The sequence below is a fragment of the Periplaneta americana genome, chromosome 3 (assembly GCF_040183065.1).
Source record: "Periplaneta americana isolate PAMFEO1 chromosome 3, P.americana_PAMFEO1_priV1, whole genome shotgun sequence".
Classification (NCBI taxonomy): domain Eukaryota; kingdom Metazoa; phylum Arthropoda; class Insecta; order Blattodea; family Blattidae; genus Periplaneta; species Periplaneta americana.
In genome coordinates, this window is record NC_091119.1 from 84,603,975 (window position 1) to 84,629,022 (window position 25,048).

At 36.3% G+C, this 25,048-nt stretch overlaps 1 protein-coding gene across 1 annotated transcript in view; it reads right to left on the bottom strand.

The window, feature by feature from the left end:
* Positions 1-17,836, bottom strand: part of LOC138697125 (uncharacterized) — a 417,756-nt gene extending 399,920 nt beyond the window's left edge. The window contains exon 1 of the mRNA XM_069822711.1: positions 17,685-17,836. Within this exon, the coding sequence (XP_069678812.1) occupies positions 17,685-17,692 (8 nt within the window). The 5' untranslated portion in view covers positions 17,693-17,836. The remainder of the gene's footprint in view (positions 1-17,684) is intronic.
* Positions 17,837-25,048: the final 7,212 nt, after the last annotated feature.

Below are 25,048 nucleotides of genomic sequence, written 5' to 3' on the forward strand. Positions count from 1 at the left end.
TATGAGGAGACAAATAGGAAGGCAGAAAATAGGAAAGACTGGAGAAAGCTGGGTTTGCAGTGAAAGACCTGCCCTTGGGCAGAACAGTATGAATGAAATGAATTAGTCCCAAATTAAAACTTTCTAAAAAATAAATAAATATAATAAAATAATTGTGTCTTTAAGTGTTAACACGGTTTTATTCGATAAACATTATACGTGCAATTCTGATTTTTAATCTTATCAATAGAGATACCGATAAGGAATAGTTTAGATCTTAATAATTTTGAAATAAAATGGATGGATTTTCTTACAAATTAAATAACGAGATTAACACGTACCGTTAGTTTCTGCCATTAGGAAGTCTGCCAATCATTCTCTAGTGATTTAGAGATGGAATGCTGTTATTCAGATTTGAGTTCATGTGTGTATTCGTATATGAGCCGGCGATACGTTGTCTGTCAAACTATGCAGACTTTCCGTCTAATTTTCTAAATAACCATGCACTCAATAACAAAAACCATAATAGCCTTTGTTGTTTTAATTTATTCTATTTCACCCTTCAATCACTCAGTTACATCACTTCTTTCTTGTGTGTATACAGGGTTGAAGTGATAAAACCCTGCATATTGAAAGGAGGGATAGATTATATGAAAATAAACAAAAAGTCTATTACAAGTTTTGAAATTAAGTGTATGACTAATTAAATAACTGAATCAAAAGTTTAAACTCGCTGGCAACGTCGCAATACACAAAATTCCACACGGAGCCATTGAACTCATTTCATTTCATTCATTCATTCATTCATTCATTCATTTATTTTATTCCATAGATCTTACATGTGCAATGAAGCTTTAAGATGTGGAACATGTCAACATTTTACAATATTACAATTACAATTTTTACAAATTTTTATAGTTTTACAATTTAGTAATTTTCTACAATTTTTACAATTTTGTACAATTTTTTTACATTTTTTTACATTTTTTTTACATTTTGGCGAGATGTAGTGAGATGAGATGAGGTCCGAGGATTCGCCAAAATATTACCCGGCATTTGCCTTTTCGGTGGGGGAAACCTCGGAAAAACCCAACCAGGTAATCAAATCAAAGGGGGTAATCAAATCAAAGGGGTTGATGTCAAGGACTCGCCATAGACCATCCGGCTTCAGTCCCACGGCTGGGGAAAACCTCCGAAGAAACCAAAGTCCAAAGGGGGATCCAACCCAAGCCCGAACGCAGCTCCGGATCAGCAGCCCAGCGAGTCTGTCGACTGACCAACATCGATGGCTCTACTAAAAGTATACAATACATAGCCAATCAGATTATTAAATTTACAAACGCAAACGATCATTCATAAGTTGAGCTATATTATAATACAAAACAATTTAATTAAATTTAAGGCATAAACAATTCAACCAGTTGTGATATATAGAAATTGATAATACATATCATGCAAACTACTTCAAATTACAAACACAAACAATTTATCAGTAGAGCTATATAGATTACTATTCAATTTAAAGCATATACAATTCATCGGCCAAATCTATACAAATATATACAATACAAAGTAGCATACTTTCATTAAGCTATACAAATTTGTGCAATTAATATCAAGTAGATTAATTCAATTTATAATCATAAACAATTCATCAGTTGAGCTATACATATTACCATTCAATTTACAGTAGGTCTGTATACAATTCATCAGTAGAGCTACACTGACTAGTAATCATTTAAGAACATATACAATTCATCAGCCAAACTATACAAACATATACAATCAAATTAGTTCAATTTACAAACTTATTTTCGTTAAGCTATACAATTCATATGAAGTAGATTAATTCAATTTATAAGCTTAAACAATTCATCAGTTGACCTATACAGTATACTATTCAATTTACAGTACATACAATTCATCAGTTATGCTAAACAAAAAATACAATACATAGTAAACAGATTAAGTCAATATAAAAACATATTTTAGTTGAGCTATATAAAATTGTACATGTCATTTAAGTAGAATAATTCAATTCACAAGCATAAACAATTCATCAATTGTGTAGAAGGTATGAGTATGTAGAAATTTGGTTAATTCTTTTCTGAACCTTTTCTCGTTGTTCTTCAAATCTTTAAGATAATTAGGCAGTGCATTGAAGACTGTTATACATGAATAGCGAACTCCTTTTTTAAAACAGCTTAGACTAACAGAGGGTAGATGAAGATCTGATTTATGTCTTGTATTAAAATGATGAATGTCTTCATTAGTACTGAATTTATCTTGGTTCTTAATATACAGCATCATTAGGGAAAGAATGTATTCACAAGGTAAAGTCAAGATTTCTAAGTTTCGGAAAATATTTTTACATGAGATCCTTTTATGCACACCGGCCATTATTCTTATAGCTTTCTTTTGTAAAACAAAAACGTGTTTAGCTTCAGACGAGTTACCCCAGAGTATTAATCCATATTTCATTACAGAGTGAAAATATGCAAAGTATGACATTTTAAGTAAGTTTATATCACCAATAGTAGATAAGGATCTTAATGCATAACAGGCAGAGCTCAATTTACGAGTAATACATTCTATATGCGTTTTCCAGCTCAAGTGATTATCCAATTCTAAGCCAAGAAACTTTGTGCTTATAGATTCTTTGAGATGAGTTCCATTTAATCGAATACTGTAGGAAACCTGAGCACTACTGTGTGTACTAAATTTGACTGCATTGGTTTTATCAACATTAAGTGCTAGTTTATTTGCATGGAACCATTCATTCATTAGATTCAGCACTGTATTAGAAGTGTTTATAAAATGATCGTATTGTTTGCTTGAAATAATTACACTTGTATCATCTGCAAATAAAATTACATGGGATGAATTGTTTATGGTCAAGGCTAAATCATTAATATAAACTAGAAACAACAATGGACCTAAAATTGACCCCTGCGGAACACCATATTTAATATTTCTAAATTCTGAATAAGTAACTTTATGACTATTTGGTACATTTATTTCTACTTTTTGTTTTCTATTTGATAAGTACGATGTAAACCAACCCAACATCTCATCTTTAATGCCATAAAACTTCAATTTTTTTACTAATATACTATGGTCTACACAATCAAATGCTTTAGCCAAGTCACAAAAAATCCCACCTACATGTAGTTTCGAATTTAATGAATTTAGTATTTCATCCACCAAACTAAAAGCAGCATTCTCTGTCGATTTTTATTTTCTAAATCCAAACTGTTCTAAAACTAATATATTGTTGGACTCCAGGTAATGATATAATCTATTATACATAACTTTCTCAAACACTTTTGAAAATGTTGTTAATAATGATATGGGTCTGTAATTAGCAATAGTACATTTATCTCCCTTTTTGTATATTGGTTTTACTATTGAATATTTGAGTCTTTCTGGAAAAATACCACATTGCATTGACAAATTGCATAGATAGCTTAACGGAGGGGATAATATTTCAGAACAAGCTTTCAGAACTTTACTTGGAATTTCATCATATCCAGAGGAATATTTTGTTTTTAGTTGTTTTATCACATGCATGATTTCTGCTGCGGTAGTGGGAATAAATTTGAGACCTAAAAACTCAGTGTTAAATGCATCAGTTAGGTAACCAAGTGCAGCATCTTCTGCACAATCTTGAATGTTTAAGTTCTGAATAATATTTATATAGAAGTCGTTAAAATGATTTGCAATTGATTTTGGGTTATCTATTTTACTATCATTGATTTTAATGCAAGTAATATTTTCACTCTTTGAATATCGATTAGTTTCATTTTTAATAATATCCCAAATAGTTTTAATCTTATTATCTGAATTTTGTATTTTTTCATTCAGATACATTTTCTTTGCATCTTTTATAACTTTTGTCAAAGTTTTACAGTAATTCTTGTAGTAATTAAGAACATGAGGATCATCACTATTCTTACTCATTAAATATAGATTCCTTTTTCTAGCACATGATATTTTAATTCCCTGAGTTATCCACGTGTTTTTACTTTTACATTTTTTCACCACCTTGACTGGAAAACATTCATTGAAATAATTCGTAAATGTAGTGAAAAATGCATTAAATTTAGTATTAATATCAATGGTATCGGTACTATATACATTTTCCCAAGATTCATTTTGTAGACATGTATTTAAATGATGAAGAGATTCAGCATTTATAATCCTTTTTTTTATTTTTAGATTAACACTTTGGAATTTTTCACTCATATTGAAAACACTTAGAATTTGTGCATCGTGATCAGACAGGCCATTGACTAATGGTACTGTTGAATAGGAATTCAATCTACTTTTATCTATAAATATATTATCAATGGCAGTACTACTTCCAGCTTGTGTTCTGGTTGGAAAACTTACTGTGTGACTAAGATTATAAGTTTCAAGAAGCGAGTTTAATTTTCTTTTACGTGAGCTTTCTGATAGATAATCTATGTTTATGTCACCACAGATTACAAATTCGGTATGTGGTTTATAAAGTATTTTCAATAATGAATCTAAGTTAGTTGCAAATTTCTTATAATCTCCCATTGGCGCCCTATAAACACATAAGATAATTAAATTTGATATCTCATAACCAATTTGTATTCCACAGATTTCAATATCTTGTTCAAGGCAAAAATCAGATATATCAATTTTACTAAATAATAGATCCTCTCTGATAAAAATACAGGCACCCCCTTTTTGGAAGACATGTCTACAGAAATGGGAACCTAATACATATCCATGTAAAGACAGTTGTAGTATTTCCTGTTGCTTCATGTGATGTTCAGTTATACATAATATATGAGGTTTATGCTTTTGAGTTGCTAAAGAAGTGATCAATTCATCAGTTTTTTGTTTTAATCCCTTAATATTTTGATGGAGAATAGTGAAGTTACTGTGTTCATTACTAGAAACATCAGAGCATTTACAATTTAGTTGAACTTGTTTCAAACACCTTATCGGTGGGAGGTTTAACCTAAAAAAGGAGAAGCCCTAGCATTAACTAACACAGGAATATTACAACTCTGCTTTTTAACATGGCTGCCTCTGATGCTATTAGCAATAAGAACCGAAAGGTGCTCCTTGCCTCTACCATTCAGATGCAGGCCATGTGACGTATATTCATACCTTCTTATAGGGCTTACATCTATCAAACCAATGTGTGATGCCCCAGGTCTCATCAGAGCCCGCTCAAGCCGCATATTCACGCTCCGCACCCTCCTGTGAAGATACGGCTTGTCGTACCTGCTGAAAAGACTGAGAAATCCCACATTGGTATGGCTGCTCATCTCAATTATGTTGTTGACATCTTTCTCAATAGAATAGTTACAGTCGTTATCAATACTATTACCTGGCCCACCCACTATAACTACATGATCCCTCTTAGAAAATTCTGAACTCAATTTCATCATATCCTCAACAACATTCTTGAGAGGAGCATTAGGCTTACATACACTAGATACTTCAAACTCATCGCCCAGTTTCGACTTCAAAAGTGAGGAAATGCCTCTTGCATGGCTGCTTCCTAAAATCAATACTTTACTCCTACAATCATTAACCTTATCTGTTTTCTGACTTACCTTTACTAGTGTCGATACTGGGTCTGAGTTCTCCTGATCAACATTCATTGCTTGAAGAGCACTGAATTTGTTGGTCAGTTTGATTGATGCAGCATCATCCGCAGAGAAACGTCTACTCCTAGATTTGGAATTCTTCGGTTTCATCCAAGTGTGAGATCTCTCTTTATTCGAAACACTAATGCTATCCTTCAAAGCTCTCAATTTATTAATTTCACACTTTGCCTCATCTAATTCCAATTCTAGGGCTCTGATTCTCTCCAGAGCCCTAGACGTTAAATGTAAACAAAACTTTACGTACTGTATAATCAAGCGACTGCTTAGGCCAGGGTTTTCTCGACCAAATTTAAAATCTCATCTTCCCTATCGACAATTCTTTTCAGGTCGTTGTCGATCCTGATTGCGAAATGTTGGAATTACGCTGCCCGTGTCACGGGCCAGCTAGCTGACAGCAATGAATACCCCAGCACTATGTACTATCTTACCGTAAACCTTCCTACATACAAATGTTGAACGGGACGCGAGTTCCATTTCGTCTCTCAGTAAGTTAAAATCCTTTCCAGACATTTCGAATTAGATAATCTCGGTATTGCGATAACCTAAGTTGAATGGCAACGCAAGCTTCACTTAAAATCGGAAGACTCTAATAGGCCTACCCATTTCCAATAGATAACCATGTAAAAATGGAACATGACGACCCGACTACCAATTACCCCTAACTAGAGAACTAGAGAACAGCTGATCAGTATTGCCACGTCTAGTCGTGTTAGTCAGGCAACAAATTTGCAATAACTTTTTTTTTTATTTACACGAAACCCCTATTTTATCGAAATACGACAAAGTAAAAACATATTCTTTATTACATTCTCTATTAGCATTGAGAGAAATCGAGATTATATGCATAATCACTCACAACAATGACGTTAAACTTTTCTGAGATTTTTTTTTTCGAAAATTATAAACTTCTCACCGATATGGTATTAGTCTTTTTTGTTATACTCAATATGATCAATTCACTCTGCAAATCTGCAAGGTTATTTCACTTCCACCTGTATATACAGAGAGTGAAACGTAAGTAATATGACTAATTTCAGGGGGTTATTCTTTAAGATATTGCAAACAAAAAAAAAAAAGGTTAATATTATTTTGCTCGTTTTTGCTTCCTCTTCGAGATAAAAATGGTTTCATATGAAATATTTCATAACGTGTTTTGAGGAAACTATTTATTTAATTTCAAATATGCTCAATCAATTTAAGAAAGCAGTGTATTATGATAATAGATGATTGAAAGCATTTATTTTAGTTTTGTCCTTTAAAAGTGCAGAAATTTTGCCTGAATAAATGTAACTATTCGTTTTGAAGAGGAATTTTAAAATGTTACATTTCTTCGGATCAAATTTCTCCTTCCAAGCAGTTAGGCCACAGACTGGTCCGTTCCTGTCTCATATTAGGGGTTAATCAATCAATGCCGTATATAAACATAGCTTCTGTGAGTCAGTTGCAGTAGCACGAGTGATATTGAAGTATGCTCAGGGTCTCAACTGTATTCTCTATGAGCAAGTAATTATTTATTTTTGGATCGAGGTACAAAATGGAGCACAATGTTTAGTTTGTAGAAACGTTATTACTACTGTTTCGAAAATTCCATTTAGAGCACTATTACAAAACATGCCAGTATGGGTCCACCGCTGTGGAGTAACGGTAAGCATGGCTGACCATAAAACGAGCGGGCCGGGGTTGAAATCTTGGCTGGGGCAAGTTATCTGGTTGAGGTTTTAAGAGTAAATGCTGAGTAACTTTTGGTGCTGGACGGTGGACTCATTTCGCCGCATTAACACTTTCATGCCACTCAGACGCTAGATCACCATAGCTGTTGATAAAGCGTCGTAAAATAAACAGTCAAAGAAAAAAAGAAAGATTCAGTATGGAGATGTAAGAATATGATCCTAAATGTACAGTGCGATCAGTTTTGCTTTCCGCCGGAGTGTTTTCCCTATGGTCAGGCGCGTCGCTCGTTAGCTGATTAGCCAGTTAGCCGAGTCTCGGTGATTAGCGGGAGGGTAAAACAATAAAACAAACCAACCATACAACAATACACAAACAAATTTAAGAGGTTCATTACTTATCAAATTATCAAATGAGGTGTTGAAACTGTCCACCTTCATTCTCCACAAATTTTTGGCATCTCTTTAGGGAATTATTCATCACTCGCTGTAGTTCATTTTGAGAAATCCGAACAATTTGCTGACGAATATTAGCTTTGAATTCTTGTATGGTGTACAGGTTCATCTTGTACACGGTATTTCTCAATTTACCCCCAGAGTTAATAATCGCAGGCTGTTATATCGGGGGACCGAGGGGACCACAAATCCCTAATAATAACTCTCTCTTATGGAAACACATTGTGAATTCCTTTCATGGAAATATTTGCAGTGTGAGCACTGGCAGAGTCCTGTTGAAAAAAATGCTTGACAATGCTCCCTGTCGGTTAATTCTCTGAAAAAAAAGGGTTGCTATGGTATTCATATAAGTAACAGAATCAACTGTATTCTAAAAAAAAAAAACACACAAGTTGGTCCTATGATTCTTTCACCGCTTCATGTACGAAGTCAGGTTTAACAGTAATCCAGTAACGATTGTTTTGAGTACACAGAATCATGGAGGTGGAACCAGGTCTCGTCCGAGAAGAATATTAATTGTGGGTCTATTTGTACATTATACACAGTTTCCAGAATCCACTCACAAAATGTGCGCCTACGTACGAGGTCATCTGGCAGAAGAGTATGTGCCACAGTTATTTTATACGGCTTCAAGTGCAATAATTTAATAGCCTTTTGTACAGAACCATAATATGATAGTCCCACTTATTGTGCAAGACGGTGAAGAGATTTTTTAGGAGAATTTTCTAACTATTACGAATTTCATGTACTCTTCCTACGGCGAGAACCCTATGTTCCTTTTTTGGATTCTTAGGCTGGACACTTTCAGTTTTCTGAAATTTATGATAAAGATTATGGACTGTTTTATGATTTGAAGCGACTACACCTGGGAATATTTCTTGACACCGTCTTCGAACTTCACGAGCTGACTGAGCTAACACATTTGAATCGTACACGCTGTGTTGTTGTAAACTCACGAAGTACTCGTATAATACACTTTATGTATACTGTCGAATTAAGAAACGAACACAACACACACCCGGTAACAGCTGCGCTGCAACTGCGGCAAACGAGTGGGGGCCCCATCGTAGGAAAATCCCTGCACTGTTCAAATGTTCTTATGATGGCGGTGGTGATGATGGTGATGATGATGGCGACAAAGACGATGATAAGAAAGGAGAATATATTCTAACATAAAATGTGTCATAAGCCAATACTGCAAAGCAGAGGCCTTAAAAGGAGAGTATATTTCCCTTTGATATTGGAATAAATTTAGTATATATCATAACAGATAAGGACGAATGAAAAGTGGACGAAATTCAACACGGGTCTTAGCTTTCTCCTAGATGGACCACAGGAAAGAGCAGCCCAGTTATCTTATCACAAATGCACGACAAAATTAGCATAAGCTTGTTAGATTCCAATCTCGAAATAACACTTCCCTCAAACAAACCGTTCAATAATTCAACACGTCGGCGTAAACGACAGGAAACAGTGCAAATTAATTTAATGGGCTATAAATGTGTTATCTTGGAAGCAATAACAACTTCCTTCAATATGACGTCTCTGCACAAAACAACAATAGTAACTTTCGAGTTTAGATTTCGTTGCGGTATTTGGTTTCCTGTAATTTATTTATTACCACTGAAACAAAAGCTATTGTCAATGAAAACAAAAAGTAGAAAGCAAACATTCTACATTCTTCACAGATAATGACGTTTTCTCCGCATAAAATCAGCATATGTGCGTCTTCGTTGACATTAAGACAAATGCTCACTATTTATTTAGATTTCGGAGAAAAAACAGTATTAAGATTGCTTGAGTCATTACATTATTCAGTGCTTTTATACAAAAAAAATGTTTTGCTGTAGCGCAACTCGTAGCGTTACTAGCTACAAATCCAAAGGCCTTAGCTTCGATTGCTAGCAAAGTAGTGCTCATTTCGACATTATTGTTTGTCTTTTGCTATTCCAGCGTTAGATCAGCAACATGATTTTTAATGTTTAGGGTAGGTTTATAACCTTCACATGACTGAGAATGAAACGGGACAAAGTCCCAATCCTGTAAGGTACTTAGATGGAAAGGATGATAACGATGAAGAATATGGAAATAATGGTGTTAGAAAGAAGTAACTCTCAAATATTATTCATTTAACAATAATTACTTTATCGCGACTAGCAGTCTTATCTACTATGACCTTATCATCATGGTATATGTCGTAACGTTACTGATGCTTGATTTATCATCTCGTCAGTTGTAACATCATTGATACTTTGCTGTCTCGTAAGTAGAAACCTTACCAATACATTTCACTTCCGTTATTTCGTCCGTTGTAACATTACAGAAATTTTTGCTATCATCTCATATGCTGTAGTGTTATATATATTATTTTACTGTCAGCTCGTCTGTTGTAACGTTACCGATATATTTCATAAGTCAGTTGTAGATTTTCTGATACTTAACTATCATCTCATCTGTTGTAACATTTTTCTTATATTTAGCTATCATCTCGTCATTTCGCCTCTTGTAACGTTAGACTACTTAAATTCGACTATCATTTCGTGTGTTTTAATGTTTGACTATTATTTTGTCTGTTGTATTGTTACTGATACTTGGCTATCATCTCGTCATTTCGCCTGTTGTAACGTTTCTTATATTCGACTATCATTTCTGTGTTTTAATGTTATTGATTTGAATAAAGGGAGGGAGAGGAAGGTGAATTGTTCAATGGTTGAGCTGTTTGGACTTTTTCCATTGCTAATTTTCACAATTGTAGCACAACGTTTCGAAGAGTGGACCTCTCTTTGTCGTCAGGTGAAAACATTCTCTGGGAATCGTTACAAACAACTAGCCTGTCTGACTGATCGACGACAGTCAGGTCGGTGCGAAATATTTTTTTTTAGTTCGTTATTTAACGACGCTGCATCAACTACTACGTTATTTAGCGTCGATGGTGCGAAATGTAAAGACTAATGGTTGACTATTATTTCGTCTGTTGTAACGTTACTAATATTTGACTATCACTTCATCTGTTTTAACGTTACTGTGCTTGAATATAATTTATTCTGTGGTAAAGTTATTGACACTTAGCTATCATATTATTTCGTCTCTAGTAACGTTATTGAAAATTGGTTATATCTCATCTCTTCTAACGTTACTGATATTTTGTTACCATCTCGTCAGTTTTAACTTTGTTGGTACTTGGCTATCATTATTGTAATGTTACAGATATCTAACATTTCGCCATTTTGTCTTTTTAACAGAATACAATTATTTTAAATAAAAATGATGGACAATTAACCCCTACCGTTTGAAGGTAGACAGACATGCATATGTCCAATAAGTACCGTATGTACTTAGAAGAAGTTGTTTTCATTAAATAGGAATATAATTTATATTTAATTATAATTAATGAAGTTCCCCTCCTACAGTTCAAATGGTAGCATATTTGGCTACAAGTTCAGATTATAAATGTTTCTATTACGCTTGTCCTGTTTGGTCCAATGCGATGTCCTTTCGCAATTCTGGCTTGCTAAATACATAAGCAAGAGGATTGTCTATTTGTAATTATCTATTATTCATTCTGAAACTTCTTTTGAATTAGAACGAAATAGAACAACGATACCAGCCATTAAAGTAGACGATCACTAATCATGAAATTATCTACGTTTTTAGTGTTACACAGTTTAACATTTTATAACGCGTACACACAATCACAAGAGCCTTGATCAAACTTCTTCCATTCACTAAATCCATTTGTCGTATCGAAGTGCATTGATATGATGAAGTTTCGCAACAAACAAGCTGTGTACAAAATGCCACATTTTAAATTGCATGCAACTTATAAATAGCGTGAAATACGAGTGCATATGAAATTTTTCAAGTTACACGGCTTTTTAAATTTTTCAACTCAGGTTTTCTTGAGCATTTCGACACTGTATGCAATTAAGTTGCACCGTGAAAATATTGTACCTTACGATTTACAACTAAAACGCCTCTCATAGAAAACGAGAATAGGTAACGGTGTTAATTAACATGAACTAATAAGAATAAAGCCACCTTTCCGCACAGAAAGAATGAAAGATAAGAATAAATAAAATATAACTAATTACGTGAAGAGCTACAGAGGAAAACATGTTATGAAGTGGAAGAGCAGTTGAACAAGAAATCGGAGTAGAAATTGACTTCAGGCGCGATGACGAGGATGTTGAGTGATGGTGATAACCAGAATTGCGATTTCTTTAACCAAAACATTGAAAATAGGTCAGTGGTGTCTAGACTATAGCTGCAGTCTGACATATACAGTTACGAGCATACACTTGCAAGGAGAACACGATATCAAAGTAAGTCGTCCCGTGAAAGTTTGTTTTCCTTAGTCAGGTACATTTTTTTTTTCAAATTAAAATTCAAATTTATTCACAATTTGAATATTTAATTTGTTGCGAGCACAAGCGCTAGTCACAACGTAGTTTTAGGTTGTTCAGAAATATGCCGAAAATAAGAAAACACACCATGCAATAAATATTGGTAAACGAATTTGGCTGTGAGTACTTTTGTGTGATAGGGTGTAATATATTTTCTAAAGTATGTAGGCCCTAATGTGGAAATAAGAGCGAAAAAAATTAATTTTGCTCAATCACATTGTAATTCAAGAAGACATAGTGAACATATGAAAATTCGTGTCAAAACACAACAGGAAGAACTCCCGTTCACCTCACGAAGTACAAGTTACACAACAAGATTTTTCATCCGACTGCACCTCTTTTTCTTTTGATGCAATCTGAATGTATATTGTAATTTATTGTCATAAAGATCAGTGAACCATATACTGGTATTTGTTATGCATAGAAGTACATATTATTTTGTATATCAAATTGTAATTACTAGTTTTTGTTGTTCATAGAAGTGTATTGTATGTATGTGTTTTATTTAATTACTTTTCAAAATTATATGAAGTATACTGTGTTAAATTGCAGTGCAAATGTTGCTCAATAATGAAAAATTTAGTACACATGGAAACTTTATTCACTAACCTGCTAGCGAGCACTACTTCCGAAAGGGATCGTAAAGGTATTCTCTGTCTCTTTCTTTCCTCTAGAAACATAGTCGCTGCGTCGTTTACAGTACCGCGCAGGTTAAAGGAATCTAAGCTCTGGTGATGACTATGATGATGACAATAATGATAATGACGGCAACAAAGTGATTACATAATTGTTGTCGCCGCTCACACAGAAAAAAGAAAGAACTGTGCTCCCTGTTCAATGTGTGTCCGTAAGCTTCAGATTGATCTGGAATTTCTGGGCGGACATGCGGTTGACTCTCATTGTCAGAAGCTGTCTTGGTATCAGGTAGAACGTTACGGGTCGTCGTAATTGTGCACTGCACCATGGCCGACGTGTGGGCGACACTTGACGCAGTGGAATACGTCAACAAGTCGCATTCTTACTTCAACTGTCAAAGGTTTCACTTCCCACAACACTTGCTGCAGGCAGTCAAGTTGCATCGCTATCCAGATGACTGGAGTGCAGGGTTCAGATTTCAGAAAGTCCACATTTGAATTCGTAACGGATAAAGAATGTATTGAGGGATGTGATGACACTCGTCGGCCAGCAGATACACCGGAAACGTTCGCTGAGAATAACATCTCTGACGTCAAAAAAGTGGTTTTCAGCATTCCGTCTTTCTTTAAAGTGTACAGAGACTGCTTGTAAATTATTTGTCGGATTTGATTCATAATCAATATTTACGAGTAGCTATATTCGGAAATAATGCACATGACAAATAATTTTAAAAAATCATCCACATCATCTTTTCATTTCTTGCCCAGTCAAGCTGCTCATTTTATTAATCAATAGCACGTATCAAGCCCAAAGCAGGTGTGGACTCTCTAGCTAATGAAAATAACAAAATTTCTCCTGATACTATTTATTATGTTTTTGGAGAATTAAGTAGACACAGGTTCGAAAAAAAACTCATTTTCAGGCTATTACTTTTATGTAAAAAACAGTTCATACAAATAAAACACAAGGCACCAGTTTAGTACTATTCGGAATTATAATGAGCCACAAAATTATACTGTGTGTGTGTGTGTTGTGCTATCACTAGGAAACGGATTTATAGTTCCGTACCTCTTTTGTTTCCTATGCTCTAGATTATATAATTGTAATGTCCTGTACGTTTCATTTATACATGATCCCTCTATTAAAATTCTATAGGACATAAAACGCCTACATAAACCATTAAGTCCTACAAATACCTAAAAACTATTTTTGTACCTAAAAAGTGCCTCTCTAGTATTTTGCGTATATATAAATACCGATACTAAAAAGACAAAAATGTTCCAAAATCCTATAAAAAGTTATTTAAAAAGTAAAACATATATATATTTTACAGATAAAAACTGATTTCCTTCCATATTGGTCATAGGAGGAGAATGAAGAAGATTTTACATAATTTCCTGGAACCGAAGTTCGTTTGGAAAAGTCCAAACTAGTATAAAAGGGGTAGTAGATTGTTCAGGTTAGGCGAGGGCTTAGAAATTAGTTTTCGCGTCAGTGCACCCCTGTTACGCGAAATGAAACTGACCAATCAGCAATCGGTCTCTTTAACTAACAGAATTCTGAGTCTTCAGTTCAGTAGCACTCGTTGTCAGCACCAGTTTTTTCTTTGTACGTAAATTCCATCTAAAATAGAATATTTACTAAAATTAATTATTCATTGTTAATTTCATATATGCATCTTTGATTTTATTTCTCGTTCAGCTATTGTTTCAATGTCTATTACCCTCCTTTTTATTGTCCATGGGAATAATTTCGTACCATTAAAGACAACAGATTATTTGGAACAATGTGTGTTAGAAAAATTTCAAGGAAAAATTGTTCCGGGCCGGGTATCGACCCCGGGAATTTTCGCTTAGCGCACGAATGCTCTCCCCACTGAGCTACCCCAAAAACTATACACGACACCATCACAATTTTTCCATTATATCCATTCAACTCAGATGGGCTGACAAGATGTCAGAACCCAACTTTGAGTGCACAAAAATACTGTGTGACTTAAATTGTGGCTTCCTGTTAACGTACCTCCAGTAACGAATATATTATGTAAATCTGGCTTTCAGGCTCTCCCTTGAAATTATTCAAATCTGCTTTGCAGGGAGCTACTACCTGAAAGCCTTATTTGCATAATGTGTTAGAAAACTTTACTATTGAAACATGTTTTAATGAACTCTCCTTCATTACTACAATTCAATGATTTTGCGATATTCAAAACAATAACATAACTGACATGGAGCTTTCTATCATTCCTATCTTGTTTCATCACATTTTAGTACTGGGAGCCATTATTTTAAAATTTAAATGTTGCAATTGGTTCTGCTCGTCCGGTCCTAAGAAAAGAAAATTATTTTTATCCTTATTTTCTACTATACAATTCCGTGTATAGAATGGTTATGTTCATGCTTGCGTATGAGTTCGTGAAAATCACTTGATATTTGTCATAATATAAGCTTGATGTTTGAATTATAAATATCTGATAGAATTTTAGAACATAAGAGGCATCATACATCGTCACCATGTGCACAACAAAAATACTCTTCTTCGTATTCTTCCTTAAACACACGTTTCCGATTTTGAGAAAGAAACAATCTAAATCTAAATCTAAGCAGGTAATCCGTCAGTGATAAATACTTGTGTTCTGGAGTTGTAGGGAAGTTGGACGGAAGGGAGGAGGTGAAGCAAAGATAGTTCACTTCGCTGCCTCTGCGACGTCAATATTGCTAGTAATCATGATTACATTTTTGCCGATGCCTGGCGTAGGCCATTTAGCATCAAATCTGCAGTAGTCTTTTCGTTTACCGTTTCGGAACCAGATATAAAAAAATAGTGTTACAGCATTCAATTTGCACAGCGCTTTCTTACCCCTGAACTGAATCGCTGTGTTCAGTTCTAAACTGACATAAACTACTGCTGGAAGTTTCGTGTACTGATATGCACAGAATCTTCACAATGTGTAAGTTTCACATTCTGTGCACGATTAGCCAAGACCGATTTCATTTTTGCAATTCAAATTTATTCTTCCTCATATGTTGTTTTCTTCCATTATTCATAAATATGCTACCGAGCAAAATTACTTACAATATTACATCTTTAAAATGGCTTTGTATTAATCAAATCTTAGATGTATTGATCACGTTACTACCGGTACTATTCTTAATAGGTACCTTATACAGTAGTATATTTTCCCTTGAAATCAGTTGTGTCTTAAATTCTCAGTAGTAGTATGATTACGCCACTGAAAAAGGAAAGGGGCGTGTTTATTTACAGAAAGTGCGGTAGTAGGCCTACATGAAATAATCGCCATTCAACTCATTTGAGAACAAGAGTAGGATTCATGACCGCAGATTTGCATTTAATGAGGTTCAGAAAACTTTGTGTTCGCCGGACAGCAAACACGTGCTCTCGCTTTGTTTCATTTCAGAGGAAATCGCAGGCTGACACGAAGTAACATGGCGCCCGCGCATGTTTACGTTACGTAAGATTCGATATGGATTTTCTAGGATTGGAGCTCATGTGACATCCACACACAACACAACGCGCGCAGTCCGCAGTCCTCATGAATAATCAACAGACAGATACGGCGACCACAGCGATCGCTGCGGCATTCAAAATAAACTAACCGGAGAACTGCACGTGCTTCTAAACACCCACAACTCGGTCCAGAAAACAATATCGCAGACTTTTGCAGCAAGATCACAATGTTACATACATTCGTCGTCACAATACAGCACACACGAACCAAAACTCTTCTTCACTTACACTGCACAAACTGTTGCTAAGTTCATAAATCGTATCAAATAAATTGTATATGGCTTGATAGCGATAGTTTCACACTGGTTAAAAATGACAATAAAATCCGTTGTAATAAGGAAACAACGTACTATGTATTTGCTATTCCAATGCCATACACTTAAAAATCTCTGTTCAATAACTTCGATGTTAAAGCCACAGATACTGATATGAAATACTGCAGCAATAATCATAATCCGCATTTCGTCGTAACACAGCCCACGTAACAAATATGAGGAGTAGCTATTTACTATTTAAAACGTACAACCCTACCACCACTTCGTGAAGGTTTCAAAATTATAACCCTCGAAATGGATGGAAAAGTAGCGCGAGAGATTTAGGAAAACAAAGAGGTGCAAAGTGACAAAGTTAAAAGAAATCATACTGAAGGAATGGTACCTAATTGTAAATATTCGACCTTAAAATTTCTCGTAGTTATTTTATTGCAAGCACTTGTATTTATTGTTAGAAATATGTTAAAATTTATCATAGTTACGTAACAGCAAGTAGATCGCCCGAACAATGTTTCTATTTTTTTTTTTTTAATTCTGATAATCGCTTGTGTACTAGTTGAAGACCCAACGTCATTCTTATCCGATTCCACTTGAGCTCTACCATGTGTCTATCAATCATAGTAGCATTAGGCTAATTAGAGATCCGATTAGTACTCGGAACTGGGTGTGAATTCTTCACCAATTTTGACAGTAGTAGACAGTGACTAGCGTCATCTTCATCCCATGTCAGTTGATTCCCATCGTGTGTCCGTTAAGCTAAAGGTTGAGAATTGTTATAGTAATGTCAGTCCAGGTAGAATGCCAGCATATTTATTAGTTGTAAATTTTGTAGTGTTAGAGAGATAACCGGAGTCGTCCTTATCCTATGCCACGTGAACCCAGCGTACCAGAATATGTCTTTGAATTTGCAGCTAATATCAACTGAAATACATTTTCAACTGCCACCCAACTATGGATATTTGTCAACTATAACTTGTGATCTGTTTTGCTGTTACGTGGAGATCTAAATGCTACGTTGATCTTGCGTCACGTGAGCTCCACCATGTGTCCAATGGTGTGGCTGTGGGTGTAAACAGACGGATGGATACGTACAGGCCCATGTCTGCCGACTGCGCCGGGTCCGGCTGCTGCTGCTGGTGTTGGCGTCGCAGCCTCCACAAGGCGTGCCGGGCCGCGACGAGCCTCGCCAATCCGTACCGCGCCGTGACGAACCGAACAGCACAGCAGGCAACAACCGGCGAGCAACCGGCTCACTCGAGGACTGAGCGCCGAGACGCGAGGCGCTGCTGCACCCGCGCACGCCCACTCTGCCACTCCCACCCTGGCGGCACACCGGGCAACCTCACGTGCACGCAGGGGTGCACAACCCCAACCTCACTGCCGGGACAGAGTGATTACCCTGCTTGCGGTTCACGGGTTCAAACCGGTTGAGGACGAAGGATTTTTATGGTCAATATAATTTCTTAGCACGGCTGCCTTTCCAGGTTACACACCACATATTAAACACCTCTGAGTAAGGATTCTACTGCTTCGTAATCATACCTGACAGAATGAAACTGAAGATTTCGTTAATAAAATTATGTTCGATTTATATCTAAGAGTTATTAGCTGCTCGCAGCTTGTTCTTAAATCATCTTCTTTGTGGTTCATAATCATACCTGACTGAAAGGAACTGAAGATTTCGTTAGTAAAATTATGTCCGATTTATATCTAAGAGTTATTAGCTAACGGGGATTGGCAATAGATACCATATTCTGCTTGTGGCTTGTACTTAAATCATCTTCTTTGTGGTTCGTAATCATACCTGACTGAAAGGAACTGAAGATTCAGTTAGTACAGTAAAACCACGTTCAATTTATATCGGGGAGTTATTATTAGCTCATGGGGATTGGCAATAAATGCTATAATATCCTGCTTGGGCTTATAATTCAGTCATACATTTAACAGACAGAAACTTAAAATTTCGTCAACGAAACTACGTTCGATTTACATATATGAATGTATTTCTGCAGCGAAATAGGACCAAAACTGCTGGAAGGTTCATTGGCTATCATAGCGGCTGTACGAGTTGAAAGCGCTACGCTAGCAAGATTTTGCAAAATTTTCATACTGTCATCTCGCTAAAAAAAAAAAAAGAGCACAAACAATTTATTTCTCGAACAATAGTAATAACTGGTCCGTTGACGTGTTCGTTCATAAGTCATTAACATATTTTTATGTTATGCTTATTACAAACAACAGAGCAGAACATACCACTATGACACAACAGTGCACGATGTCATTCGTCTGCCAATTCCTGCCCTATACTTACTTACTTACGGCTTTTAAGGAAACCGGAGGTTCATTGCCGCCCTCACATAAGCCCGCCATTGGTCCCTATCCTGAGCAAGATTAATCCAGTCTATACCATCATATCCCACCTCCCTCAAATCCATTTTAATATTATCTTCCCACCTACGTCTCGGCCTCCCCAAAGGTCTTTTTCCCTCCGGCCTCCCAACTAACACTCTATATGCATTTCTGGATTCGCCAATACGTGCTACATGTCCTGCCCATCTCAAACGACTGGACCCCATATTTATTCTGCGTTTAATTTCCTCCCGAGTGTCATTTATATTTGTTACTGTTGCTCCAAGATATTTGAATTTTTCCACCTCTTCGAAAGATAAATCTTCAATTTTTATAGTTTCATTTCTTACAATATTCTGGTCACGAGACATAATCACATACCTAGTCTTTTCGGGATTTACTTCCAACCCTATCGCTTTACTTGCTTCAACCAGAATTTCCGCGTTTTCCCTAATCGTTTGTGGAGTTTCTCCTAACATATTCACGTCATCCGCATAGACAAGAAGCTGATGTAACCCATTCAACTCCAAACCCTGTCTATTATCCTGAACTTTCCTAATGTCATATTCTAGAGCGAAGTTAAAAAGTAAAGGTGATAGTGCATCTCCCTGCTTTAACCCGCAGTGAATTGGAAAAGCATCAGATAGAAACTGGCCTATACGGACTCTGCTGTAAGTTTCACTAAGACACATTTTAATTAATCGAACTAGTTTCTTGGGAATACCAAATTCAATAAGAATATTATATAAATCTTCTCTCTTAACCGAGTCATACGCCTTTTTGAAATCTATGAATAACTGATGTACTGTACCTTTATACTCCCATTTTTTCTCCAGTATCTGTCGAATACAAAAAATGTGATCAATAGTCGATCTATTACGCCTAAAACCACACTGATGATCCCCAATACTTTCATCTACAATTCCTGCCCTATACAAGAACCAAACAGATTCACTGATGGAGATGGAGTCGGCCTGGTTGGCGCAGTTGGTATAGCGCTGGCCTTCTATGCTCGAGGTTGCGGGTTCGATCCCAGGCCAGGTCGATGGCAATTAAGTGTGCTTAAATGCGACAGGCTCATGTCAGTAGATTTACTGTCATGTAAAAGAAATCCTGCGGGACAAAATTCCGGCACACCGGCGACGTTGATATAACCTCGGCAGTTGCGAGCGTCGTTAAATAAAATATAAGATTTAACATTTCACTGATAGAGGCTGATGGACACTGCCATCACCTCTGCACGCTGATGGAAGCTCTGCTACAGCGATGGAGCATCAATGACATCAACGCTGAAACGGAACACCGTGATGCCATCTGACTGCTCAGCGCTGAGATCCGAAATACCCTTATAGGCTTCTTGGGTTGGTCCACTGTGCTACCCTGAATGGAATAATGTGCATGCCCAAATTTAGTACTTGTAAAACGCGACTTTTCATCCCACACTCTATAGTTCACTTGTAGTGGCTGGGTTGATTGACGTTCAGCATAAGAAGTGGATGAGCTAGATATGTTTGCTGCGATCACTGTAGAAAAGCTGAAGGTATAAAAATGCCTACCACGTCCCTATAAGGCCTTCCCGCTGTACATATTCCCCTAAGGGCCGCCTCGACCTCCCTTATAGCATGTAGAATATCTTTTTCTTTACAAGTAGGCATAATCGCGGTCCTTTAACCCCATCCCACGAGGTAATGTGAGCTTAGGACAGAGTCCACAATATATAGCACTACCACCAGCAACTAATAATCACTTACAATAGGGTCCAAGTTGGTGACTGGCTGCAGCGGACTCTACCCGAAATGTGGGAAAGAAACGTAGATTATGAAGGACTTAAATTGTAAAGAAAGTGGAAAAGTTAGTGAAAACACTCTGCAACATAGGCTTTGTCGACCACAAATTTCATCACGACCTGGCCGAGGATCAAACCAATTTACACCATAGAGGTATCATTAGTTTGCAGAAGTTGGTAACAGATGCCGTATACTCACAGTAACTTCCCAACTGTTACATGGCGGACATAGGTATATCAGTTAAATAGATGTAGTTTAAGCCAATTACATTAACCTGAAGTATTTTACATTCGTCCTAAGACACCCTGTATGTATGTACAGTATGTATGTATGTGTGTATGTATGTATGTATGTAATCGAGCCTAGTTTTGCAAACAAATTGTTAATATTTTTTATCTTTTTATTTAACGATGCTGTATCAACTACTAGATTATTTAGCGTTAATGAAATTGATGATAGTGAGTTGGTAATTAGTTAGATGAGGTCGATGATGAGGCACAGATTACCTGACATTCGCTTTATGGCTGGGGAATATATCAAAAAAGCCCAACCAGGTAATGCACTCAAGAGGAAAATCTTAAGTCCCTTTCGGTGATGTATTATTAGTATGATTACGAAACACAAAGGAAATCAATGCAGTATAAACTTCATGCAGCATATGGCGTCTATTATCAATCAAGTCTAGAATTTATTGTTTTAGTTTTATTTTTAATATTATATATTTATTTGAATGATTTTAATTATGAATTATTTTTAGAATAGTTTTTTTTTTTTTTTAACATTTTCCCCTGTAAGGTACTGATTACCATCAGATATAAATCGAATCTAGTTCTGTATTTAAAATTATAGGTCACTCGCTGGAACTAATCCTGAGTAATATTGCTGAGAACTTTTTTTATGGAGAACGGAACCTGTTTCTCGCCACTTATTAAATATATTTGTTTAAACAAAGCAATGTTTCGATGGTTTTGCAGTCTCTGGAAAGCGCCTCCGAAATTTGTTCAAACACAACTGGTATATGACTTCTTCAGTAGGTACTTTTCAACTGGGGAAATGCGTTGTTATATTCTTTATCTAACCATATTTAAAAATACCGGTACATGTTTCTCAATAAAGTTCAGACAGCTGATTAAGTGCAAGGCTGGTGCAAAAGCAGATAAGGAATGCTCACGCATTGTGTCCTAGATCGAACTTAAAGCAAATCTAAGACGCCGGTATTCTGAATCGAGTTTGCAAAATTAGTGTGTTGAATTTTCCCGACTTCATATAGCGTCTTGCAACTTCACACATCGCTACAATATACGTATTTGGAACGTAATGGAGGACATCTGGGCCAATTGCTCTGAAATTTAAGTAAGTTCTCTCAATCTCAGAATAAATAGTTCACTATTTACAGAAACAATCACTTGCCAGACTGCAGAACTTCATATCGGCAAGAACGTTATCCGCGAGAACTGACGATCTGCTTGCCAAACTGTGGTGCTGACATCGGGTCCCTTAGGTGATTGTCTGAATGGTAAATTTCCTAAAAGACGTAAGTTCACATTTTGAGGGTTTTTAGTTGAGATCATTAATATGTTTTCGCGTATAAGGGGTTTCGTTTCGTTGGACTTAACTCCACGACCTCGTTGTAGCGTTTTAAGTAGCAGAATATTTGGTTAAGGGGAAAAAGAGCCTTAGTCTTGAACTTAAGTTGTTTTGGAAATTATTCATTTATCTATAGTTACTTCAACACCCAGTAATTGGCTAAAACATTCTGGCTGACCGAGATCAAGAATATAAGCATGAGCAAGAACTTTCTCATTCGGGCTGCCTTTGTAATGACAACCAATATAGCTGCTTTCGCGAGAATAAAATTGAGCAGGAGATATGAAAAATTACGTATGAACGTTCATCTAAAATTATAAATAACCGATAATTCAGTTTTGAAGACTAAAGATTATTAAACTGTTGAAGTTCACATACCAAACTCTTCTTATCCTCTGTACAGCAATCAAGAACAAAGTACCATAGAAAACTGATCACAGAATTTATCATATTGCATGACACATTACGAGAGTCTTCCATAAGGGCTTGTGTTGTTAAAAAACGAAAATCTTGTTATATGTCCCGAACGAAAAGGCTAATTCTTATGCCAATTGACTCGTCGATTCCCAAAATAGCAATTAAGATGCTCTATTACGTACGTGTTTTGTTACAGGGGTCTACTTACATTTTCTTAGCACAATGCCATGAACTACACTCTATACCAGATATCTTTGTTGCAGACCATAACAAGGGTCTCGATGCATCTCATGCTATCGCTGCTCTCCCATTGGTTGGAGAGTCATTACTTAGCTGAGAGCGTTGTCGACACTAGTGCGTGCATATCCTGGTTACGAGACGGTATTCAGAGACGAGTCCACTACTACAGTTCTATTGCATCTAGCATCTGTGCGGTGTATGAGCAGATGACAGGAGTACAAATAATGACTGATGCAAGAAGGTATCTTCAAAGACATTATTTTAATTTCACTTTTCGTTATATGAACGTAGTCGGTCACTTAATTCATATAGACATTTAGTATCGTGTGAACCGCGCTCTCTTCCATTTCGTTCCGTTGTTTATATCTGCTCCAAAGACATCTGGTATAGAGTGCAGATAGGTGCAAGTAAATCATAGCGGGGGAAAAGGAGCTTCTCGGTCCACTTTCTTCTTCCCCTTACGCGCAAGTAGGTTTCACGAGTAACGAATGGTCTATAAGGGTAGACCCACACTGCTGCAAGCAAACTGTTTTAGGCTGACTGTCTGTTGCTGTTTAAAAAGTCTTCAATACACACTGCGGCAAACAAGTCATTATCAAACTCATACATTTTCAATGTTTGAACTATTAAGAAGTTATCAGGAAATGAGTTGTCGAATGTTCTTTCAAATGTACTTTTTGCTCTGCCACCTAAAAAGTTTTCTGAAAAATCATTCTCGAGTTTATTTTGGAAATATTCTGTGACATTATTGTAGTATTAGCCTAACTCTTTGCCTTATGAATGTATGGTCTTCAGCTTCTCTGTCAATTAGGCCTATATGAATTATGAATGAAACTCTTATACTCTAATACCCAAATTACAACACATACTGAGAATATAGCAATATACAAAATATGGAAGGAAACCGCAGTGAAACTTAAGAATGCGACACCTAGTTCTACGATTACAACAAGCACACGAAGAATCTCTGCGCGTATCGGAGATCCACAGACAAGAGTATAGCGAACATTACATCGTATGGCTTATACCTTTCCAATGTACAGCAGGTGTAACACCTTGAAATTAGAGATGAAGCTAGACAATTGGCAATCGCCGGTTATTTATTTCCATTAATAATGTTCACCCATGAAGTTAGTTTCACTCATGACGATGTAAATACCCGTAACTCACATCGATAGTCCAAACGAAAATCCACATGTCACTGTGTAAACAAATTATCAAGATTGCTCCTTAGTGAATGTGTAGTATGGTGTGATCAACCAGATCGGGCGAAGCTATTTAGCATTTCTGCAAAACACGTTTCCGATATAATTGCAGGAGCTTCACTTGGCTATAAGGACATGCATGTTCTTCCAGTGTGACGGAACTCCTATACATTTTAGTCGTCATGCGACACATCATCTAAATCTCACATTCCGCGAACGATGGATCGGTCACACTGGTTACGTGTACAGATCATCAGGCCCCCAGACCTTAGTTAAGTCGATTATTGTCCGTCGGGATGGATCAAAGGCGAAATGTACGAAAACAAACTAAACACAATTGACAACTCGCATTGTGAGTATTGCTGCCCTCATAAAAGAACAAGATGGCCTCTGAAAAGCAACATTTAATGTAGTCAACAGAGCGAAAGAATGCACTGAAGCCAGTGGTGCAATTTTTTAATTATTACTTTTATTGTTGAAATGTATATAAGCAATAACATCTAATCATTGAGTCATTTGTTTTCATTCTTGCCACTTGTAACGCTTGTTATGTGTAACATTCAAACAGCAGTAGGCTATCTCAACACTCATTGAAAATTGGACTCAAGTTTAGATGAACTTCTTACTCAGAACAGTCCATATTACTAGGTCCTAAAATACTTAGCCTAGTATTTCTCTTGAATCATGCCGTATACATACATGGTATTTTTAATTATAGGTACAAACTGCAGCGGTGAGTAGAGAACAATGATACAAGACAAAAAATCCTAGTAAACATAAGTCTAGAAACCAACCTTTTCCTAAATCTAGGATTTTACTATTTCTCGTCAGTATAGGTGCTCTGGTGCGTAATGAATGGTGAAGGCAAATG